The following is a 20,740-nucleotide window of genomic DNA, read 5'->3' as shown; positions in this document are numbered from 1 at the left end:
ATGACAGTAGGGGACGCGGAAGATAAATCGGACATTGTTCCAAACTCAATTAACCGCCAGCTACCACTGCCTGCCCCTTTCCCGTGCCACACTGATATATTGCCCCGCGGAGCTTAACGGTGCCCAGCACTATAATGTGATGAGCCATCACATGGCGCCGAGTGCGGCGGCCTCGGACCGGGCGCGGGCCCGGAGCGGCCGCCGGCGCCCGGCCGTTCAGTGGCGGGCCAGCGACGGCAGCGGGCGGCGGCGCACCGCCGGCTCCCAGTGACGCGCGAGTGTCCAGCGCTGGGCCATGTAGCGCCCGCTGACCTGGGACGGTGACGTCACAGCAGCACAGATGGCGTCCGGGGCCCGCCTGTTCTCCGCCTGTGTCGGTCTGCTGCTGTCCTGCGCCGGCGCCAACTACGGCTCATGGATGTGAGTACATGTAGCTGCGGACGGGAACCAGTAGCCAGCGGCAGACGCCAGTAGAAGTCTTCACGGGCAAGGCTCATTTTCCAATCCACCCGTTACCCATGGTTCTGTGCCCACACGCATCCGCTGAATGTATTGCGGCGAAGCTAATTATGACTAAAAGAAGCGCAAGCAATAACATTAAACTTGAACCTGAACCTGAAGAACCTGTCCGACATTTTGTGGACGTTTTGCTGAACCCGCACCCATGCAAATAATATTCACAAAACCTGTACACAGCCCAACCCGTTGCCCATTGCAAATATGTATCCATGAGTGTCCCCAGCCAATGAAGTCCTCTAGTAGTCAGTAAGGCCAGTAGCTGAGCCAACGCAAACAACTTCGCACTATTGCAGCTTCCTGGTGCCCAGGAACCCTCGCATGACGTGCATGTGTCACATTAGTGATTACAGATTGCAGATGCATGCGCCAAGCACTGCGGAGGGAGCAGGCTGTACCGGAGCGCTTTATGTGGAGATAAATATCGCCTTGGTGTTCCAGTGTCGGGCTGGAATGTTTGGATGGCCTCTGGCCGGTCTCGATATCGGAGCGGCGAGCGGCGCGAGTGGTGCACGATGGCCTGTAGTGGTCGGCCCATCGGTGATGACAAATGATCCATGACATGTCGCACGTGCCCGCTGCAGTGGACTGTTTACACTGGGACGCTCGGGGTGGCCAACAGAACAGCGGCCCGCCGGCGGGCATGCGGCCGATGGCCCTGCGCCTGATGGGCACACAATCAGCGGCGTTCATCGCCATCGATGAAGCCCTGATGACGTGCGACTCACGGGAAACCAAACAGCGGCGGCATTGCTTTATTGAGTTTTCGATAGCGTCCACCTAGTTTTGAAGAGTAAAAGTGTATCGCGTTTGGGGGCAAAGGATACCAAACGTCTCCACCTTAATACGCGCCAGTGGCAGGCTGCTTACCAGGGCACGTGCCTGGCTGTTGTGCTTACCGAGCACAACTTGCTGACCATTGGTCCTCTCTGCGCAGGCGCGTAGGCCCTGTCACAGTACCACCACTGGCCCTCCGCCCTCTGAGCAGTATGACAATGACTGTGCTGAGACACAGCCACGCCCGTGTTCCCACCGCTGGCACTGCCGTCTTTCTCTCGACCCCGCCGGCGGTGAATCGGACACAGGCGCCGTCACCGGCACCGCCACCAGCGTAGCTCCCTTTCCCCCGAAGCTCGCCGGCGGAGACTGGGCCGCAGCCTCCGCCACGGCACACCGACCTGGACAAAGCGGCGCGCGGGCCCCGCCGGCAGCAGCCTTTCACAGACGATCAGCCGCGGCGTGCCCGCGACACCCGCCAGACCGGCCATTCCTCTTCATCCCCTCCGCGTCCGCTGGACAAGCTCCCAGCGCCGCCGCCAAGCCGCACAATTAATAGCCCCGCTCTCCCCGCGGTATGCGTAGGCTAGCGCAGCGGTTAATTCTGCGTGGGCACCGCGCGAAGTCGCGAGACCGCCTGTGCGGGATGGCCGGCTTTGGAGGCGGCACGCAGGTGGCAGACGCGCAGCCCGGGAGGCGTCGTTTCTCGGAGGGACAGCGCCGTCGCATTAGCGGCTGGGCAGGGAAGAGGCGGCTCCCATCGCATTGTCAGTTTGCATGCGCCCGTAGCCCACCCGGCAGCGTGACAAGTAGTCATGCAAATCAGCTGAGGCGAGGCGGCCGCATTAGGCGCGACGCGTCGATCAGGCTGTCCGCGTCGATGGCGGCTGACGACTGGACTGTCAGCACCGATAGCGACTGACGACCGGGCGGTCTGTGCTGATAGTGGTGACGACTGGACTGTCAGCACCGATAGCGACTGACGACCGGGCGGTCTGTCCTGATAGTGGTGACGACTGGACTGTCAGCGCCGATAGCGACTGACGACTGGACTGTCAGCACCGATAGCGACTGACGACTGGACTGTTAGCACCGATAGCGACTGACGACCGGGCGGTCTGTGCTGATAGTGGTGACGACTGGACTGTCAGCGCCGATAGCGACTGACGACTGGACTGTCATCACCGATAGCGACTGACGACTGGACTGTCAGCACCGATAGCGACTGACGACCGGGCAGTCTGTGCTGATAGTGGTGACGACTGGACTGTCAGCGCCGATAGCGACTGACGACTGGACTGTCATCACCGATAGCGGCTGACGACTGGACTGTTAGCACCGATAGCGACTGACGACCGGGCGGTCTGTGCTGATAGTGGTGACGACTGGACTGTCAGCGCCGATAGCGACTGACGACTGGACTGTCAGCACCGATAGCGGCTGACGACTGGACTGTCAGCGCTGAAAGCGGCTGACGACTGGACTGTCGGCGCCGAAAACGGCTAACGGCTGGACTGTCAGCGTTGATAGCGGCTGACGGTTGGGTGGTCTGCGCTGATAACGACTGACGACTGGATTGTCAGCACCTATAGCGGCTAACGACTGGACTGTCAGTGCTGATAGCGGCTGACGGTTGGACTGTCAGCGCCGATAGCGGCTGACGGTGGGACTGTCAGCGCTGATAGTGGCTGACGACCTGGCGGTCCACGCTGATAGCGACTGACGACCGAGCGGAACCGGAAGAAGCGGATCAGGTTTTGGACGAGACAGTTCGCACAAACCACGGGTGGGATCTCGAGCGTCTTGGGCTTACCCTTTGCGAGTGACGATGCCAGACGACCTCTTCTCGTATTACATGTGTTTTAATCTCACGGGCTGAAGTGATCCAAGCGCGCTGAAGTCATGTGTGGCTCTCAAACTGCCACTGAAATGCGCAAGCTGTGCAGCCCGATATACGCACAGCCCGCACAATTTGAGAACTCCGTACGTGCATCCCGGCATCAGGCATTTCGATCCCTGAGTCCTTAAAATTCCCCAGCCTGGATAAGAACGCAACTTAAATGCAGCCGTCAGGCATCAGTACCTGGGATATCGTACCAAGGGTCAGGCCCTTCATGTCGGGCCAGAAGTATCCGTCTAACACGGCGCACGTTTCCAGGAGGGGCGGGGGAGCCAAATGTATGGCTCAAAATCTAGCAAGGAGTCGCCTGTAGGCGTCTTGCAGCCAACTGCATGGAGCATGCCGTGCAGCGACAGATAACGACAAAGCACCGGCACACCTTCACCCTTGTGTTCACGCGCACGGAACGGCACAATGTGATACGGATATGTAGCGGGTTCAAACGGCCCTGATTGTTGGTCAGGGCCCACGTCATGTTGCCTTCAAACTGGCTATATCGCATGCAGGAACAAAAGTGTCGGCAATATATACCTATGAATATCCGTGTTTGATGTCAGGTATGCGTGCTTGCAAATGCTGTAAGTTATCATCATTAAGACAGCTCACAAGCACGGAAACTAATGTACCGTGGGTAAACCGGTCGTGACGTATCCTAGCTTGATGCCCAGGCGCTGAAATCCAAACGGGTCCGACACGTGAAGGGCGCACGCTAAACCGTTATCGTAAATAGCTAATAATATTGATGAATAATTGCTTGGGTGATGAATAGACATAACACTCAAAGCCAAATAGGTAAAATGATTATAGGGTTGCTGAAAACCAGTAAAAGAGCATTCGTTTGTATTGAATGCCGTCCTAATTTGTAGACAGCTTACAAACATGGACGGCATTGCACCGTGGACAAACCGGTCGCAAAATACTTAGGCTTGATTTCCTGGTGTTGAGACTAGATATGGTTCCAAAACGCAAAAGGCGTAGACGCATCTACTGCCGGCAAACGCCATGCAATGAGCACATGCTTAAATGCTCTCAAACCGTGTACGTGAAGCCCTGATGCGCTCAGTTTGGTGGCGAGTGTGTTCACATTTTGCTTGAAAGGTGACAGCAGTGTGAAAAGTGATGTGATAACGATGCCGATGGCACCTTCGTGTTACCCCGCTGCCTATTGCTGAACGATGATTGGAAAAGCGCGCTCCTTACACCGAGATTGTCACAGGACTCTAATCGCTGCTTTTATGAGTGTCATCATTTTGCCGTCTGTTGTTTCAGTGCGCAAATTGTATCACCCACCGGCAATTTTATAACAATTTGTCATTGTTAGACCCCGCGTTTGTTGAGTTTGTTGCGTGTTGGCAGTTTCTTTCCCTCCATTCCATTCCATTTGACCATTCTTCCGTCAAATGTTACATGCTCAAATGTAAAACTTAGCTCACCAGATTTTAATTTGGCATTTTATCTGTGTGATATCTAGAAAGAGGCATCAAGCACGGAAAATAAGAGGCATCAAGCACCACCCGCTCGTTGGCTTTTTCCGGAACGTTTATCCTGTGTCCTAGCCCGCTGCGATGTAACGTGTGCCCGACTGGTGAACGATAACAGCCGCTGTGCGGTGCACATGCTCCCACCTGTGTGCTGGTCTGTCTTTCGGAGCAAATATTTGCCGCGCTGTGCCAGCGTACTGCAAAGACACCGCCCAGGAGAGCGCCGAGTCAAATCTTGAGCCTTACTGTGGCTGTGAGGCTGCAGACGGTACCATGGCGGGGCGAAAGTCGCTCATCGTCAGCCATCCACAGCTGTGACGTGACGTCGGCTCGTTAGGGTCTATCGTACAACTTTATTAGGGTGAGCCCGTAAGGTCTCGGCTGTAATGAGTCCATTAATTTTGTTTTAAGCCAAATAAAAGTGGCGTGCTGGAGAAACACGGCCCCAGGAGGGGTGTTTTGCTGTCTGGAGAGCTGCCGCCAGGCGAAACTCGAGGCAAAGCTGCGGAAGGCCCGGGGTCGGAGCGGGCCTATCGCCTCACACTGGGCATGGGGCCCAGGCTTCGGACCCGGCAGTCGTGCCGCGGGCCGCGGGTGAATTCGGTGCCCGTACCCCCGCCCGCTACCCCGTGCGTATTCGGTGCGCTGCTCGGCACAGCACCGGCTGCCGGACACGCTTGCCGCACCTGGTCCCGGGGTAGGTCACGTACCCCCGCCCGCTACTCCGTAGGTATTCGGTACGTTTCTCGCCGCGGCACCTTCGGCCGGACACGCTTGCCGTCCCCGGCCCCGGGCTAGGTGACGTACCTCCGCCTGCTACTCCGTACGTATTCGTTGCGCCGCTCGGCACAGCATCGGCTGGCGGACACGTGTGTCGCAGCCGGCCCCGGGCCAGCTGGCTACGGGGACGCCACCGTCGCTCGTCACCAATCATGCGCGGAGCGTCAGCAACGCAGACATAAACACCTCGTGCGGCCCATTACGAGGCTGAACGGCATCCATCAGTGGGCCTGTGACGCGGCCGATCTGCAGACATGAAACGGGCAGGCGGCTGCGCCGGGCGGCGGGGAATCAATGGGTTCAGCTGAGAATCGCCTCATGTTTGGCATGGTATCAACGAGTCCTACGACGCTGCACTTGAACAGCGTTAAGACCCCGTTAGGTTTTTTCCTGGGAGCGGTTTCGAAATGAGAACAAGATTACTTTAAAGGCCTTAAAAGCCAGTACAGGGCTAGGTATGGACATGGTACATGTGATGTAAATGTCTTAAGGATATCTGGGCTCTAAACCAGAGTGGTGGAATAGGTCACTAAACTATGAACTGGATGACCATAATAGCAAAAATGTATTCATTGTCCGCTTTCGCGCCGTTTTCCATGACTTGCGCCTGCCGACAGCTTTAAGGTCGCGCCAAGGTGCCTGAAGCTGGATCTGTCAAGGGCTCAATGGGCGATCAAATGCGATTTCGGTCTAACAGGATCTTATGCATTTGCATTGTTCCCTCGGCCAGATTCGAAAATGTGCGTGGCTATTGATTTAAAGAGTCTCCGGGAAAAGTTCTCGAGTTTATCCCCTTGGAAACGAGAAACATTGTGTTGCCAAAATGCAGCTTTCCAACCACAACAAGAGCAGAAATAAAAACAGAAATGCTGCTACCTTTGCACTTGGACAGTGATAGTGCTAGTTGGTAACTTACCAATAGAAGATTCCGCCTCCTCCCCCTCTCCGTATAGTGGCTATGCTATCGCTAAGGCTTTGCAAAGATATAGCAGTGTAAAATGCAAAAGTAAAGCAGTGAAGGGCAGCATCCAGCATAGATTCGATAGTATGCGTGCCTTTAAAACACGGGACCGGGATGTTTAAATGCAAACATATGTAAACATTTTAGCAGCGTCACTCCAGCACGTGCCAGACCAACTTCATGCAGGCTAAGACAACGTTGGCCACCTTAGTGGTTGCTTGAGCGTGCCACATTCATTAGCACACCACACAACCCACACGAGACGCGCGCAACAGCGCCCATTGCTGCTGCGACCCGGGTTAATTGACCCGAAAGTCGCCTTTATTCCGGCCGGGACGTTTTTACTGAGGGCAAAATGGAGCTGGCAGGCTGCCATGCCGTCGTCTTGTTGTCCAAGCGAGGGTGGGGCTATTGAATGATGCGCTTCGTTGGTAGCGGCGGCTGGTGTCGGTCTGGCCGCTCCCTCAGCCCCCTGATCTGCCCGGCGAGGCGCGCCGGAATGTTCCGGCCACGGTTGGCTCACGTCGCTAGGTGGCCCTGGCTGGATCGGTTGCTCACTTAAGGCGGAGGTGTGTGTTTGGAACTTGCTTTCGGATAAAATGTCTCCAGGGATTCCCGATGTGTCTCATGACACAGGGGCTTGTTCTGCCATGGATGCTCTCTGTTTTATGGTCGGTGCTGAGTGTAAAAGGGCTTCAGGACAACGCTACAGACTTAGCCGTCGCAATCCTACCACAAACATTTGACTTAAGAATACAGAGAAAAGAGGCTCATGCGTCGGTCCGAACCCCAGCTCCAGCCCGCGGAGTGAATGATCTCCATGCCCTCCGAGTCCCAGCCCAGCCCGCGGAGTGAATGATCTCCACAGGGTCCGAGGCCCAGCCCCAGCCCGCGGAGTGAATGATCTCCGCACGGTCCGAGGTCCAGCCCCAGCCCGCGGAGTAAATGATCTCCACACGGTCCGAGGCCCAGCCCCGGCACGCGGAGTGAATGATCTCCGAACCGTCCGAGGCCCGGGCCAGCGCCCTGTCAGTATAGCTTCCGGCCCCACACCGCACAGTGTGCGTCCATCATCCACGTGGTGACGGGCGCACCCTGCCAGCGGCGGGGCGGTGGACAGGGGGCGGGGCAGCTGCTGCCGGGTGGACGCCCGCCCCCATCCTCGGGCCTGGACAATTTGTCCGCCCCTGGCCGCCGCTGGCGGCCTGCGTCTGATGCGCCACGTTCGGAGGACAAATGGTCCCGCACGCTGCGCCGCCGGCGACGGCCGAGCCGCGCAGATGGATGGCTCCCAGACGGACGCAACGAGCGGAATTGTCGCGGGGTCGGCGCTGTCGCGACCCGGCTCAGTGAGGGACCGGCGCGAGGACAGCGAGTGCCGCGTGGACGGCCCTGGCGTTCGGTGGAAAGGGGCGGCTCGGCTAGGTCATTCCGGGCCTCTTCAACGGCTAGCACGTGGCAAGTTCACATGTTTCTGAGCTGCGACTCAGAAATACGATTCCGCCACCTGCCGGGGCTGCCAGGTTCAGCATTGGCAAAAACAACCCCTCGGCGCCTGGCGACTGGTGAGAACCGCTTACGTTATCGGGCGGTCAGGGGGTCACGGAAGGCCGACCACTCTGGATCGCGTCACTCGAGGCCAGGCCAGCACCGGCAGGGGCTCCGACGCCAGCACCGAGCGGTTTGGCCATCCACGCGACTCTCCAGCTCAGCGTTTCAATGTCCCAAGCGGTCTCCTCGCTTCCGTGTCCCCAAGCGGTCTCCTCTCTTAAACACCACCCGAAAGGCCCATTTGCGGAGGGATGGCGGACTCCCGCCGACTGGGGCTGGGCTGACGGACAGATAATTGAGAGCCACCAAACCCACCCGCGCGCCACCGACGGGCGCCTCAGGCCCAAAAACGCTCTGCCAGAGACAAGCATATGCAGATGAGCTGCTCTGCGGCTCCGAGACGCTTCCGTAAAGACCCGTCGCATCGTCAGCACGTCATCAGGTCGCGGGCTGCCGCGGGCCGCCGCGGCGCTCCGTCCGGGCCGTCATCCGGCGTCGCAAGGTCGTGACCAGGGCGTCATCGGGGCGTCATCAGGCGCTGCGGAGGCGGACGACCGCGACGGCTCCGGGCCCCCATCAATCATCGTTGTTGGTGGTCGCGCGGGCCCACAGGCCAGCGGTTTGACGGTGGCCACCAATTTGGAAGCCGTTTGGAGCGGTTTGCCACGGGCCCTGGCGCCGTGATGACAGGGTGCGCGTCCGCCAGAGTCAATTGCTCGGCAAAAAACACGCAGGCTCTGGTTAGAGCGGTGCTTAACGGCCAGATGGCACGGAATGCGGCGGCCCTGGGTGTTGGACGTGTTTTTGTTTTGCACGGTTTACAGAGTCGGGAGGGAGATGTATGATGGCTCGGAGCATGCCGGCCACCGAAGCGGCCCGGAGTCGATCACTCAACACGCTGTCGTAAAGTAATGAAATCAAATATGTGAGCGATCCAGTACTGAGGAGGGAACTTATAATGGAGGGTCATCATGATATCAGAGTCCAGAATGTGCCGCAGTATGGGAATTGAGCAAGCTTCGGCAGGCCCGTCAGCTACACATTCGAGTCATTCCACAGATGAAATGCCACACGCCACGAGCATTGACTCGTAGGCGTGGGAAAGGGCTACTACATGTATAGACAGCTAGTTCATTTTTCATGTAAGCTTAACTGTGGTCGATGGTATGCGTAGAGCATATTGAGCTTAAAAAGATTCGGATCACAACTTCTTTTGGGAATGCGTCTGATGCGTGTTTTTGACCACACTTTTCTTAGCATAGCCGACAACATATCGCCCAAATAGCAGATTGTTTCACTCTTTAGGTGGACTTGGATCGTCTCTGTGAATGCTGGATATTGAAACTGAACTTTGCTGACCGCGAAACTGCTCCATCCAGCCTCCGTTTACCCTACTTGTTCACTTCTCATATGCACAAAAGGACCGCCGCTTGGCAAGTTGCCATCAAATTCGCGATCTTGGTGTGCTCCTAGACAATGGAATCCCCTTCCTACATCACATGGGCGTGACAGCCTCAACAGCAAACAGGACACTGGGCCTTCTCGTGCGAAGCGTGCAGGTACCATCACGGTCTCATGGTCTTAATCATAAGGTCATGCTGTGTGCCTGCAATGCACGTGAGATTATGGATTGAGCACGATAGGTAGCATCACTTTAAGCGGCGCCGCCGTCTCACAACTCGCCCGCTCAAACGACTACAGCTGTCGATTTCTGATGCCGCTGTTTTCTACCGCTCAGTTCCGGTGTCCTATACTGGATAACAAGCATCTTCCGGCTTATTTTACAACATCACTAAGGCACGCTTTGCTCAGTCCGATATGCGCTTGTACGGCGTGTACCACCTGAGGCTTGACTGTGGTCGTCAAACACCACGGTTCGGTCGCGCTGCACTCTCCCGCGCTCTCGGTGTACCGGACTCGCTCGCTGCACCCTCCCGGCGCTCTCGGCGTGCCGGACTTGATCGCTGCACCCTCCCGGCGCTCTCGGCGTACCGGACTTGCTCGCTGCACCCTCCCGGCGCTCTCGGCGTACCGGACTTGATCGCTGCACCCTCCCGGCGCTCCCGGCGTACCGGACTTGATCGCTGCACCCTCCCCGCGCTCTCGGCGTACCGGACTCGCTCGCTGCACCCTCCCGGCGTTCTCGGCGTACCGGACTTGCTCGCTGCAACCTCCCGGCGCTCTCGGCGTGCCGGACTTGATCGCTGCACCCTCCCGGCGCTCTCGGCGTACCGGACTTGCTCGCTGCACCTTCCCGGCGCTCTCGGCGTACCTGACTTGCTCGCTGCACTCTGCTCGCTGCAACCTCCCGGCGCTCTCGGCGTGCCGGACTTGATCGCTGCACCCTCCCGGCGCTCTCGGCGTGCCGGACTTTCTCGCTGCACCCTCCCGGCGCTCTCGGCGTACCGGACTTGATCGCTGCACCCTCCCGGCGCTCCCGGCGTGCCGGACTTGATCGCTGCACCCTCCCCGCGCTCTCGGCGTACCTGACTTGCTCGCTGCACCTTCCCGGCGCTCTCGGCGTGCCGGACTTTGTCGCTGCAACCTCCCGGCGCTCTCGGCGTGCCGGACTTGCTCGCTACACCCTTCCGACACTCTCAGCGTACCGGACTTTCTCGCTGCACCTTCCCGGCGCTCTCGGCGTACCTGACTTGCTCGCTGCACTCTCCCGGCGCTCTCGGCGTGCCGGACTTTCTCGCTGCACCCTCCCGGCGCTCTCGGCGTACCGGACTTGCTCGCTGCACCCTTCCGACACCCTCAGCGTACCGGACTTTCTCGCTGCACCCTCCCGGCGCTCTCGGCGTACCTGACTTGCTCGCTGCACCTTCCCGGCGCTCTCGGCGTGCCGGACTTTGTCGCTGCACCCCCCTGACGCTCTCGGCGTACCGGACTTGCTCGCTGCACCCTCCCGGCGCTCTCAGCGTACCGGACTTTCTCCGTGAACCATTTGCAAGAGAAGACGTTTGAAAATGGCTTGACGCACCCCTGCCCATTGTCAGCAATCATTAACATCCGCATTCTCTATCGACTGAAATTTTCTAGGCAGCACAATCTTTCGGATTCTATTTCGTCGCTACCTAGAGAGCGCTCCTTTGATGACCGCTGTGTCCGAGTGCGTGTTGTGTATGTGTGATTACATATTGAGCGCATCGCGTATTTATCATAGGCTTTGGGAGAGATGCAGACGAGGTATTAGTGTAAATTATGACAAAATTGTTCCGGTTGTCGTCCTCGTCTGGTGTGTTGGTGTGCTCCGAACATATGGCACATGTTAACATATTTCATCCGTGCATTTCCCGTTTGTAAAACTAGAAGGTGACTAATTGGCTCATTACCTGTGAAATAATCATGCCATGAATGAACAAATCAACAAACACAGTTGCTTTGTTGCCTTGTTTGAATTATCCGAAAACACGAATTAATTGTGTATAAGCACTTATCCATTGCTTCTCTGACCAAATTGTCGCATTTCGATGCATGTTTTCACGCAAAGGCGAGTGAGACAACGGGGCGAGAAACTTTAACTTTACGGCTGTTTGTGAAGTCAAGAGTTACCCATATGGTGGCGCATGAAAAGAGTCGACTGCAAAGGGCGCGGTACTCAGGCCTCTTCTGAAATTTTTACGCTCCTCCTTTTATGGAACTAAATCGGAAGCGATGACACGTCGTGTATCAAGGTAGCTCTGCACACAATTCTATCTGTCACTGCGTGTCACATCGGTTGGTCACGACCCTTTAAATCCCCTCCTTTTTCCAGGAACCTCGGGATGCAGGGCCTGGACGTCTGGAGAAACCCGCAGATCTACATGGTGGGGACGTCCCCCCTGTGTGGCCAGATACGGGGCCTCAGTCCGGGACAGAGGAAGCTGTGCCAGCTCCGTCAGGTCAGTAGATACAGGGCCTCAGTCCGGAGCAGAGGAAGCTGTGCCAGTTCCGTCAGGTCAGTCAGGTCGACTCGCCGACCGCCAGGGGTCGTCGAGCTCGGTCCCCACTTGCAGGGATCATTCATCAGTGGGCTGGTTGCCAGCCCCCACAAGGCAGAGGGCGCACGTACAAGACTTGGTGCAGATGACGTGCGTCAGCTGCTGTAGTTGAACGAGATGGTGCATCGCCGAATCACCGCGTATTGGCGCAGTATCGTGTGGTCCCCGCCTCTCCGGGAGTGATGACGGCCGCGATGCAGGCCGGTGCTTTTGTATTTCGCTGGACCAATCACGGCAGCTTGGGCGCGTTCTTCAAAGTCAAACGCTGTCCGCTGCGGCAATATACTGTGACGTCACAGGCGTCAGACGCCCGGATTGCGTCAGACGTGCTTACGCACGTCCATTCTGGTTGGCTACAAGTTTGGGCAAAACAGGAGAGCTAGCTAAATCAGCTCATGGGTGCATATGGAATGCAGTAATGGTGCATTAGTGATTTGATTATTTTTAGATTGCACTGTTATCGGTCGGTTACTTGGTCAAAACATCGCCATCGATCACCCCACCCACACGCGACCTAGAGTTGCTCTGTACAGTTCGTGACCAGTTCCCTGTTGTGCAAGACCATCAACACGTGTTGGCCGTTGCCAGGCGATGTTACGTAAACAACCAGGACTTACCGCACTTCTTTCGCCTCCCGGCTAAGTTAGGTATGGGGTTCACCAGTAATTTCACGGGTAGCTCAGGTATCCATATCACATGTAGAATGGACTTGCACAAAGTAGCAAATCTACCCGATGTCGTAAACTGCAAATGAAGAACGGACCGGAACTGAAAAATAGTCGCACAAGGTGACAGCCACTTGCGTTAGGAGTAGCTGCACTAGGTGCCAGCCCCTTGCGTTAGGAGTAGCTGCGCTAGGTGCCAGCCCCTTGCGTTAGGAGTAGCTGCGCTAGGTGCCAGCCCCTTGCGTTAGGAGTAGCTGCGCCAGGTGCCAGCCCCTTGCGTTAGGAGTAGCTGCGCTAGGTGCCAGCTCCTTGCGGTAATAAGTAACCTAGCGATGTCACCAGTAGGTACAAGCTCGAGGGTCAAGCGCATCCCATATACGCTGCATTCACTCTGCAAGCGCTTCCTCGGATTCCCTATTTCTGATCTCAGCAAACGCGGCACATGCGATTTTTCAGTTGATATCATCCTAACCTTCAACATGACGCTATACTGGACTACCACCCCGCTTGCGAGCATGCCAGCAGGAGTGTGTCTCATTCAGGGGTGGTCAGCCGGCTGCCACTGCTCCCCTGCCGGAGCCGGGGTGGAGGGTGAGGGCGCTGACTGAGTGTGCCGGGGCGCGCCCCTGCCCGCAGGACCACATGCGGAGCGTGGGCCGCGGCGCCCGGGCAGGCATCGCCGAGTGTCAGCACCAGTTCAGCAGCAGCCGCTGGAACTGCTCCACCGTCGACGACTCGTCCGTCTTCGGGCCCGTCCTGCAGATCCGTGAGTGCTGCTCTGAGTACTACGGACAGAACAGCAGTGTCCGTGTGTGCCTCCTGCACCTTTCCGATTGTATTTGTTTTTGCTGTTCGTTGTTTGCGTCCAAGACTAATGTTGTTTATTATCCAACTGACACCGGTGGAGTGCATCGTGTCAGATCATGCTTAGCAGTGTGCCAGCCTGGCCTATATTTCATTTTTCTGGAACCGTCGTGCGCCCACGGATCGCAGCCACCGGTGGGGTGACCTGATTTGACCTGACCTGATCTCCGGCAGCGCACTGGAAGGCAGCGTTGTCACACCCGATCGCGGCCGCCTGTGTGGTAACCTGACCTGACCTAACCTGATCTCCGGCAGCGTTCCGGGAGGCAGCGTTCGCGCACTCGATCGCGGCCGCCTGTGTGGTAACCTGACCTGACCTAACCTGACTTCCGGCAAGGTCCCAGGAGGCGGCGTTCGCGCACTCGATCGCGGCCGCCGGTGTGGTGACCTGACCTGACCTGACCTGATCTCCGGCAGCGTCCCGGGAGGCGGCGTTCGCGCACTCGATCGCAGCCGCCGGTGTGGTGATGTCGGTGTCACGCGCCTGTCGGGATGGCCAGCTGGCCTCCTGCGGCTGCTCCCGGTCAGCACGACCGGCTGACCTTGACCCCGACTGGACCTGGGGCGGCTGCGGCGACAACATCCGATACGGATACAGGTCAGTCCGCGCTGTGCACTCGTCCCATCTGAATGGTTGCACTCGCGCCGATGTCACAGGGACATGGCGGGAAGGGATGACACCGCTGCGGCAGACAGATTTGAGGGTTTGAGCTCAGGGGACAGCTTGATGCGCCACAAGCTGCGGAGACGCCTTTCTCGCCTTTAACCACGCTCGTCTGCTGGCCACGTTTGTTCAGTTGTGAAAAAGGCTGAATAGATCTGCGTCACAAGGCGTACTAAGCAAAACAAGCTGGCTGTCAAAAAAACCAGCGGGGATGATTTCTGTTTCGACCTCACTCGAACGTGATTAATGAAAACGATGGCTGTTTTCATGTCGGCATCATACTGACGTCGTAATGACATTTACAATGATGATGTCGGGACGACGATGACAATGCACATGTAAAGCACAGACGAAGCAGCAGATAAAGCACAGATTAGTCAGTATGAAGCTGGTGTGGTTGAAATGTGGGTATAGGTGACGTGTAAGTGCATTGTCCCTCTCCATCATTGTCCCTCTTCTGTGAAAACTGCGGATGTGCTAACACACAAAATGGACATCAGCTGTAAGGGTGCAATCTGCTTACGTCTGGCTGCGACGCAGTTTACTGTATGATGGCTTGACGTGGCGTTTTATTAGTGGATTATACCCCTAAGGACGTGGTCGCATGCACTGTGCATATTTTTCCCTTGTCTCTGTCGTTTCGTTGGTGCTGGTAATGATGGTAGTGGCGGTGATTTATGCCCTTGTGGTTCGCTGACGGTGCCATCATCAGTGCTTGTCACTATTATGTTACACAACAAAGGAGATAAAAAGAGCAGCCGACGGAAGACCGAATGACAAGCAAAACAACCCAGCAGCAAACAAAGGACTAACAGCGAGCGCACGAAACCAATCTTCTCTCCACTGCAAATGCTCAATAAGGCATCGGCTGCAGTGGGAAATGACCCTAATCTGTTATTTCTGACGTATGAATGAAATGCTGTTTGTTGTAGATTCGCCACCAACTTCGTGGATATTCGGGAGAGGGAGCGGAGATACAAGAGGGGCTCCGTGAAGCATGGCAGATCGCTGATGAACCTGCACAATAACGAAGCAGGACGCCGGGTGAGAAGCAGCCCTCTGTCGACTTCAGTCCAGCGTAGTCGTTTCCGGGTCCAGCTCACAGCGCATGGGTTTAATTTTGATGCTACCTTTGCGCAACACAGCGCATTTCGAAGTCGTTTCCGACTCGAAGATATGTTTCACTTTCGGAATCGGTTTCGGTGTGATTCCACAGGTAACACTTTATGAAATAAATCGTTCTATCTGCTTTAAAGAAGTCGATATAGTACAGGTTCTCGGAAAACAAGATAGTCATGAATCTAATGACCCCTGTGTCGCACGACGCCAGAGTAAAAAAAACAAAGTATGTCGGAGAAAAGAGCGATTTTGTTTGCGCGATAGAGCACGTTATCACACAAATTCCTGCCTGAGTCGACTCACCCAATACTCGTACCTTTTTGGTAAGGTCAACTCTGACTCACACTCAAACATCTCCAAAGAAGCCTCACCCCGCCCAGACTCAGCACACATTTGGTTGGTTCCAAAGTCGGGTCCGAATCCATCCGGAGTCAAGCACAAATATAGAGCTGGAGTAGCTGTCAGTGGTTGAATATGGAGCTGGAGTAGCTGTCAGTGGTTAAATATGGAGCTGGAGTAGCTGTCAGTGGTTAAATATGGAGTTGGAGTAGCTGTCAGTGGTCAAATATGGAGCTGGAGTAGCTGTCAGTGGTTAAATATGTAGCTGGAGTAGCTGTCGGTGGTTAAATACTGAGTTCCGCACCTATTCATACAGTTTCATTTCTTTAAATGAACTCGCATCGAATTGAACCAAGATGTCATTCTTTTCCAGCGAAGCATTTTTTTGTGTAACATTTGTACAGCACAAAACTGAGGGGGTGTAGCTCGGCCGGGTGCACTCAGTGACTCTAATATAGCCGGCCAATGGATCACTAGTCCCACAACTCCAGCACATCTCTATTTGAGCGTCGTACAGCTGATGTAGCCCTGTTTGGCCTGCTTCGTCCAGATCACGGGGCCCCATCAGAATGTCTGCTAGGTAAAGATCTGGTCGTTATGGAGCAATTATGACGGTAAAGAGCACGGCAAAAGTGCATGCATCGAATGCCAGTTGTTAAGGACATTTTGATCCATCACCGTTCGCAAAACCTGACGGAAACACGACCGCTGCTCTGCACTAGACAGGCGAATCCTACCCGAGACGTTACGCCTGCACTGCACTGGACAGATAAATCCTACCCGACACGCGACCGCTGCACTGCACTAGACAGGCAAATCCTACCCGAGACGCGACCGCTGCACTGCACTAGACAGGCGAATACTACCCGAGACGTCACGCCTGCACTGCACTGGACAGGCAAATCCTACCCGAGACGCGACCGCTGCACTGCACTAGACAGGCGAATCCTACCCGAGACGTCACGCCTGCACTGCACTGGACAGACAAATCCCACCCGAGACGCGACCACTGCACTGCACTAGACAGGAGAATCCTACCCGAGACGTCACGCCTGCACTGCACTGGACAGGCAAATCCTACCCGAGACACGACCGCTGCACTGCACTGGACAGGCAAATCCTACCCGAGACGTCCCGCCTGCACTGCACTGGACAGACAAATCCTACCCGACACGCGACCGCTGCACTGCACTAGACAGGCGAATCCTACCCGAGACGTCCCGCCTGCACTGCACTGGACAGGCAAATCCTACCCGAGACACGACCGCTGCACTGCACTGGACAGGCAAATCCTACCCGAGATGTCACGCCTGCACTGCACTGGACAGGCAAATCCTACCCGAGACGCGACCGCTGCACTGCACTGGACAGGCAAATCCTACCCGAGCTGCCACACCTGCACTGCGCTGGACAGGCTAGTACGCTCATGGCTCACCACCTGGCGACGAGGTTTTTATCGCTGGAGAACGCCTGGAGGTGTTTGTGGAGTTGTGGTGACAAGCCACGTCCAGTATCTGTCCAGGCATTATCAGCAATCCGATACAACCATTGAGAGAGCGCTCTAGGGGACACACCAGCCCCACCTCCGACACCTCTTTTGCCGACGGCGATCGTAGCGCCGCCTGTCGCACCGCCGTCCTGCACGCTCGCCGTCCTCCAGTCACCGCCTGTCCGCTTCACTCCAGTCAGCTGACACTGCCGAGACGATGCAACGGCTCAATTAGGGGAGCCGGCCGTCGAGAGGCGAGGACTTGGTATCACCTTTTTGCCCTTTTCTCCAGTGATTTGCATTCTGTGCAGTGTTGTGCTGCGCACTTTTTGTCGGCAGTTGTACGACGCCTAACTGTGTGGAGCGGAGAGCAGGCGGTTCGCACGCTCACAGTCGGCCATGCCTCGCCAACGGCGGTCCGCCAGCGGGTGACCAACTGCAGGCAGGGGTGCGGGAACTAATAGCCTGGGGGATGAGTCCCTCAACTTGCTGAAAACGTAACGCTGGCCCTATGGGCTTTGACTGGAAAGAGGTTCCCAAAAATATTGTACCGTCCTCCTTCTCCCCCTTCCCTCCCCCAACTTGGGATAACTACCGGTTCTACCGCTACGGGTAATTTTAATCTATCCATTCTTACAAATTTGTGATGTTCACAACTCCGTATAATACTGTGTGCCTGGTATTTTACGTGTTTTTTCCTTAGTGCTTTTCTCCCTTGTTTGTCGTGCTGTCCCGGAAAACTGCGATCGCATGGAGGACACCAAATAAGTGAACATGAATATGTCAGTATTCCTGGCTGCACCGCCGCATTTTATTTTGAAAACGAAATAAACCGTGCCTCGTGCCAGGCGGTGCATTAGTCACACACTGCCTGATTATTTCTGCACTACTGGAAACACCACGTGCGTTGCTGCCTGGTGTTCCTCTGAATACGTGAGCAGCGCAATCCCACCAGGCGAATATCCTCGCACCATTAAGCCTGTGTCTTTTTCCTCCAGTCTCGAATGCTTCATATGGTTTGACTCAAGTGATGACTTGCGTACTGCCGAACGTATGGGCTTTTGAGCACTGTTTCGCGCCATTGTGGTGCCAACTCGTGCCCACGAAACGGACGGCACTCAAGTTCTCGTGCGCAGCTGAAGGTTCTCCGCCTCGTAACTGCTGTTTACAGAGCAACGTGGGGCCAGCACTTCCATTTCGTATTAATCGTGGCTATGCATGTGAAGCCAGCTGGACGTTAAACTTTATGAAATGGGCTTTATTAGCGCTGGCTTAGCTGGCGAATTTCGCCGTGCCCTTTTGCAATTCGTGTACTGTGTCGTGCCCGCAGGCGGTCATCGACCTGACGAAGGTCAACTGCAAGTGCCACGGTGTGTCGGGCTCCTGCTCCACCGTGACCTGCTGGCAGCGGCTGCCGGCCTTCAGAGAAGTCGGTGAGTGGGAGACGTGAGAGAGTGCTGAGAGTACGAGAAGTATAAGTCGGTGAGAAGGTGAGAGGCCTGCCTCCCTCCTCTAGAGACGTCGGCGAGTGTAAGTCATCTGCCTGCCTTCGGGGAAGTCGTCGAGTATGAGATGCCCCGGAAAAGGACTACCAGCTTCAAAAACAACTTCTTGTTGCCAAACCAAATCTCCCATCTGTATGATTTTAAGGAGCTGATTGGGTGTGATACATTCAATGCTGCTTTCCTTAGAGAACTACAAAAGAAACAATTTACAATTAAACCAAGCAGGTTCGAGTCGGGATCGGAGTTGACACAAAGCTGCTGCGCTACTCGTAGTGAGAGTGAGTATCTAATTCACGCGCTGTAAGTCAGATTCGTTATCGATTCTGTCGAAACGGGATCAAACGCAGGCATGCCAGTCAGATGCAAGCCGCATTTGTTACAAAAATACGTGTGTGGTAAGTCAGCGGTCTTCTCTAATCGGTTCGATAGGCTTGTTGCCTTTCATGATGTTCTCCTGATATCTGACAGATATCTGCAAGCTGCAAGCTGATATCTGCAAGCTGACAGAAGGAGTTACGGTGGGTCGCTCCCACACCAGGGTGCGCAAAGCTCCTTTGATACTGTCGACAAATCGGCATGTTCGGCCGCCAGGTGGTCCCTGGTGCATCGATTTCATTGTCTGCGTTCATGTCAGCAGGTAATGCGCGCGCGCAGAATTCAGTGCTGCATGGTCCTCGACCAGCGTGCACGGCTGTGCCGATGCAAAGGCCGTGTACCGCGCCGCCTGGAGACACGGCTGCACCCATTCAACAGATGTGTACCATGTCATCTGGTGGGTGCACCGATTTCACGGTTGCGTCGCGCGCCGCCAGGTGACACGCTGAAGGACAAGTACGACGGAGCGACGGAGGTCAAGGTCACTCGCCGCGGCCGGCTGCGCGTCAGAAACCGCCGGTACAGGAGGCCGACCGCCAACGACCTGGTCTACATCCAGGAGAGTCCGGACTACTGCAGGAGGAACGACACGCTCGGCTCGTCTGGTCAGTGGTGGCAATGCATTAGAAATGCAACTTTACATGCAGTTTGCATCTTGAACTGCTGCTGTTGCTTTTTATTGCCTTATTTTTGTATATTTCGCCGACGTAATGGCCTTTGGATCAAAGCTAACCAGTTATCGATGTTAGTGTTACTTAACCGGTCTTGCGATTCGCCGTTCCGCAGGAACAACCGGTCGCGCGTGCGAGCGAACTTCAAAGGGCACCGACGGCTGCGGACTGCTCTGTTGTGGCCGGGGCTACAACACCCAGCGCATTACCGTCAATGAACGCTGCCAGTGCAAATTCGTTTGGTGCTGTAAGGTTCAGTGCCAAAGCTGTCTCCGACAAAAGACGGTGCACACGTGCAAGTGACCGCTAACGACACCTTTCGGACGAAAGCGAACTGTGTAAAGGTGGCGCTAGGTGTCCGGGTACCCGACCGCGGTCGGCCCTCGACCGGCTCAGTCGTCCCGAGCGCGGGACACGTGACTGTTGTCACGTGACTGTTGTCGCTAGTCGGTCCTCTGCCAGCGTGCCGAGGAAGACGGGCACGGCCTAAAAGCTCCGAAGAGCTCGATGGTCCGGCGAGCTGCTGGATACAACGACTGGACGGAATGCGATGCCGTCGAAAGTGTGCCCTGGTGCCGGATGCAGTGGCTGGACGGGATACGATGCCGTCGCGAGTGCGCCCTGATGCCGGATACAGTGATCGAGCAGTGGCCAGTGGTTTTGAGAACATGCTTCGATGCTAGACTCTCATTGAGCGAAATCCGATCTTTTCGGAACTGTGTACCGCTGCGAGATACAAAAGCGGAGTGAGATCCTGTGGTTCTGATAGCGTGCTCCGTAGTGAATCTGTGTAATAACTGGGCAGGAGCCAATAGGTTTGAGAGTGTGTTAGATCCGTTGGCTGGCCCATGACCATTGGCACTCGCTCTCACCCTGTTCAGTGTAAGGATAATCGTTCTTTAAGCATATCGCCAATCGGTTGGTATCTGCACATGAGCAGATTCATAAACGCTTCATTTGAAGCGTGACGTCGAACGCAGTTATGAATTATCGGCAAGCTGCTGAAAGTCAACGAGACGCATTCCTGCGGTCGGTCATTCACATAAAACACTACGACATTGCCGTGACTTTTATGTATTTGCATGCAGAATCAAATAAAT

At 55.9% G+C, this 20,740-nt stretch overlaps 1 protein-coding gene across 1 annotated transcript; it reads left to right on the top strand.

Annotated features, from left to right (window-relative positions):
• Positions 1-287: 287 nt before the first annotated feature.
• LOC119102152 (protein Wnt-5b) lies at positions 288-20,014 on the top strand. Its single transcript, XM_037225502.1, has 8 exons — positions 288-420; positions 11,724-11,850; positions 13,251-13,380; positions 13,896-14,076; positions 15,075-15,186; positions 18,420-18,522; positions 19,407-19,574; positions 19,756-20,014. Exons 1-8 carry the CDS (start codon positions 341-343, stop codon positions 19,941-19,943), a joined length of 1,089 nt encoding a protein of 362 aa, XP_037081397.1. The 5' UTR covers positions 288-340; the 3' UTR covers positions 19,944-20,014.
• Positions 20,015-20,740: the final 726 nt, after the last annotated feature.

The sequence above is a fragment of the Pollicipes pollicipes genome, unplaced genomic scaffold, assembly GCF_011947565.3.
Source record: "Pollicipes pollicipes isolate AB1234 unplaced genomic scaffold, Ppol_2.1 Scaffold_5677;HRSCAF=6716_pilon_pilon_pilon, whole genome shotgun sequence".
Classification (NCBI taxonomy): domain Eukaryota; kingdom Metazoa; phylum Arthropoda; class Thecostraca; order Pollicipedomorpha; family Pollicipedidae; genus Pollicipes; species Pollicipes pollicipes.
This window is presented reverse-complemented; position numbering and strand designations above follow the sequence as displayed.

Coding starts and splice junctions, on each gene's coding strand:
- LOC119102152 (XM_037225502.1), top strand. CDS start 341: ATGGCGTCCGGGGCCCGCCTGTTCTCCGCCTGTGTCGGTCTGCTGCTG. Junction 15,187..18,419: donor ATAACGAAGCAGGACGCCGG/GTGAGAAGCAGC, acceptor TCGTGCCCGCAG/GCGGTCATCGACCTGACGAA. Junction 18,523..19,406: donor GCCGGCCTTCAGAGAAGTCG/GTGAGTGGGAGA, acceptor GCGCGCCGCCAG/GTGACACGCTGAAGGACAAG.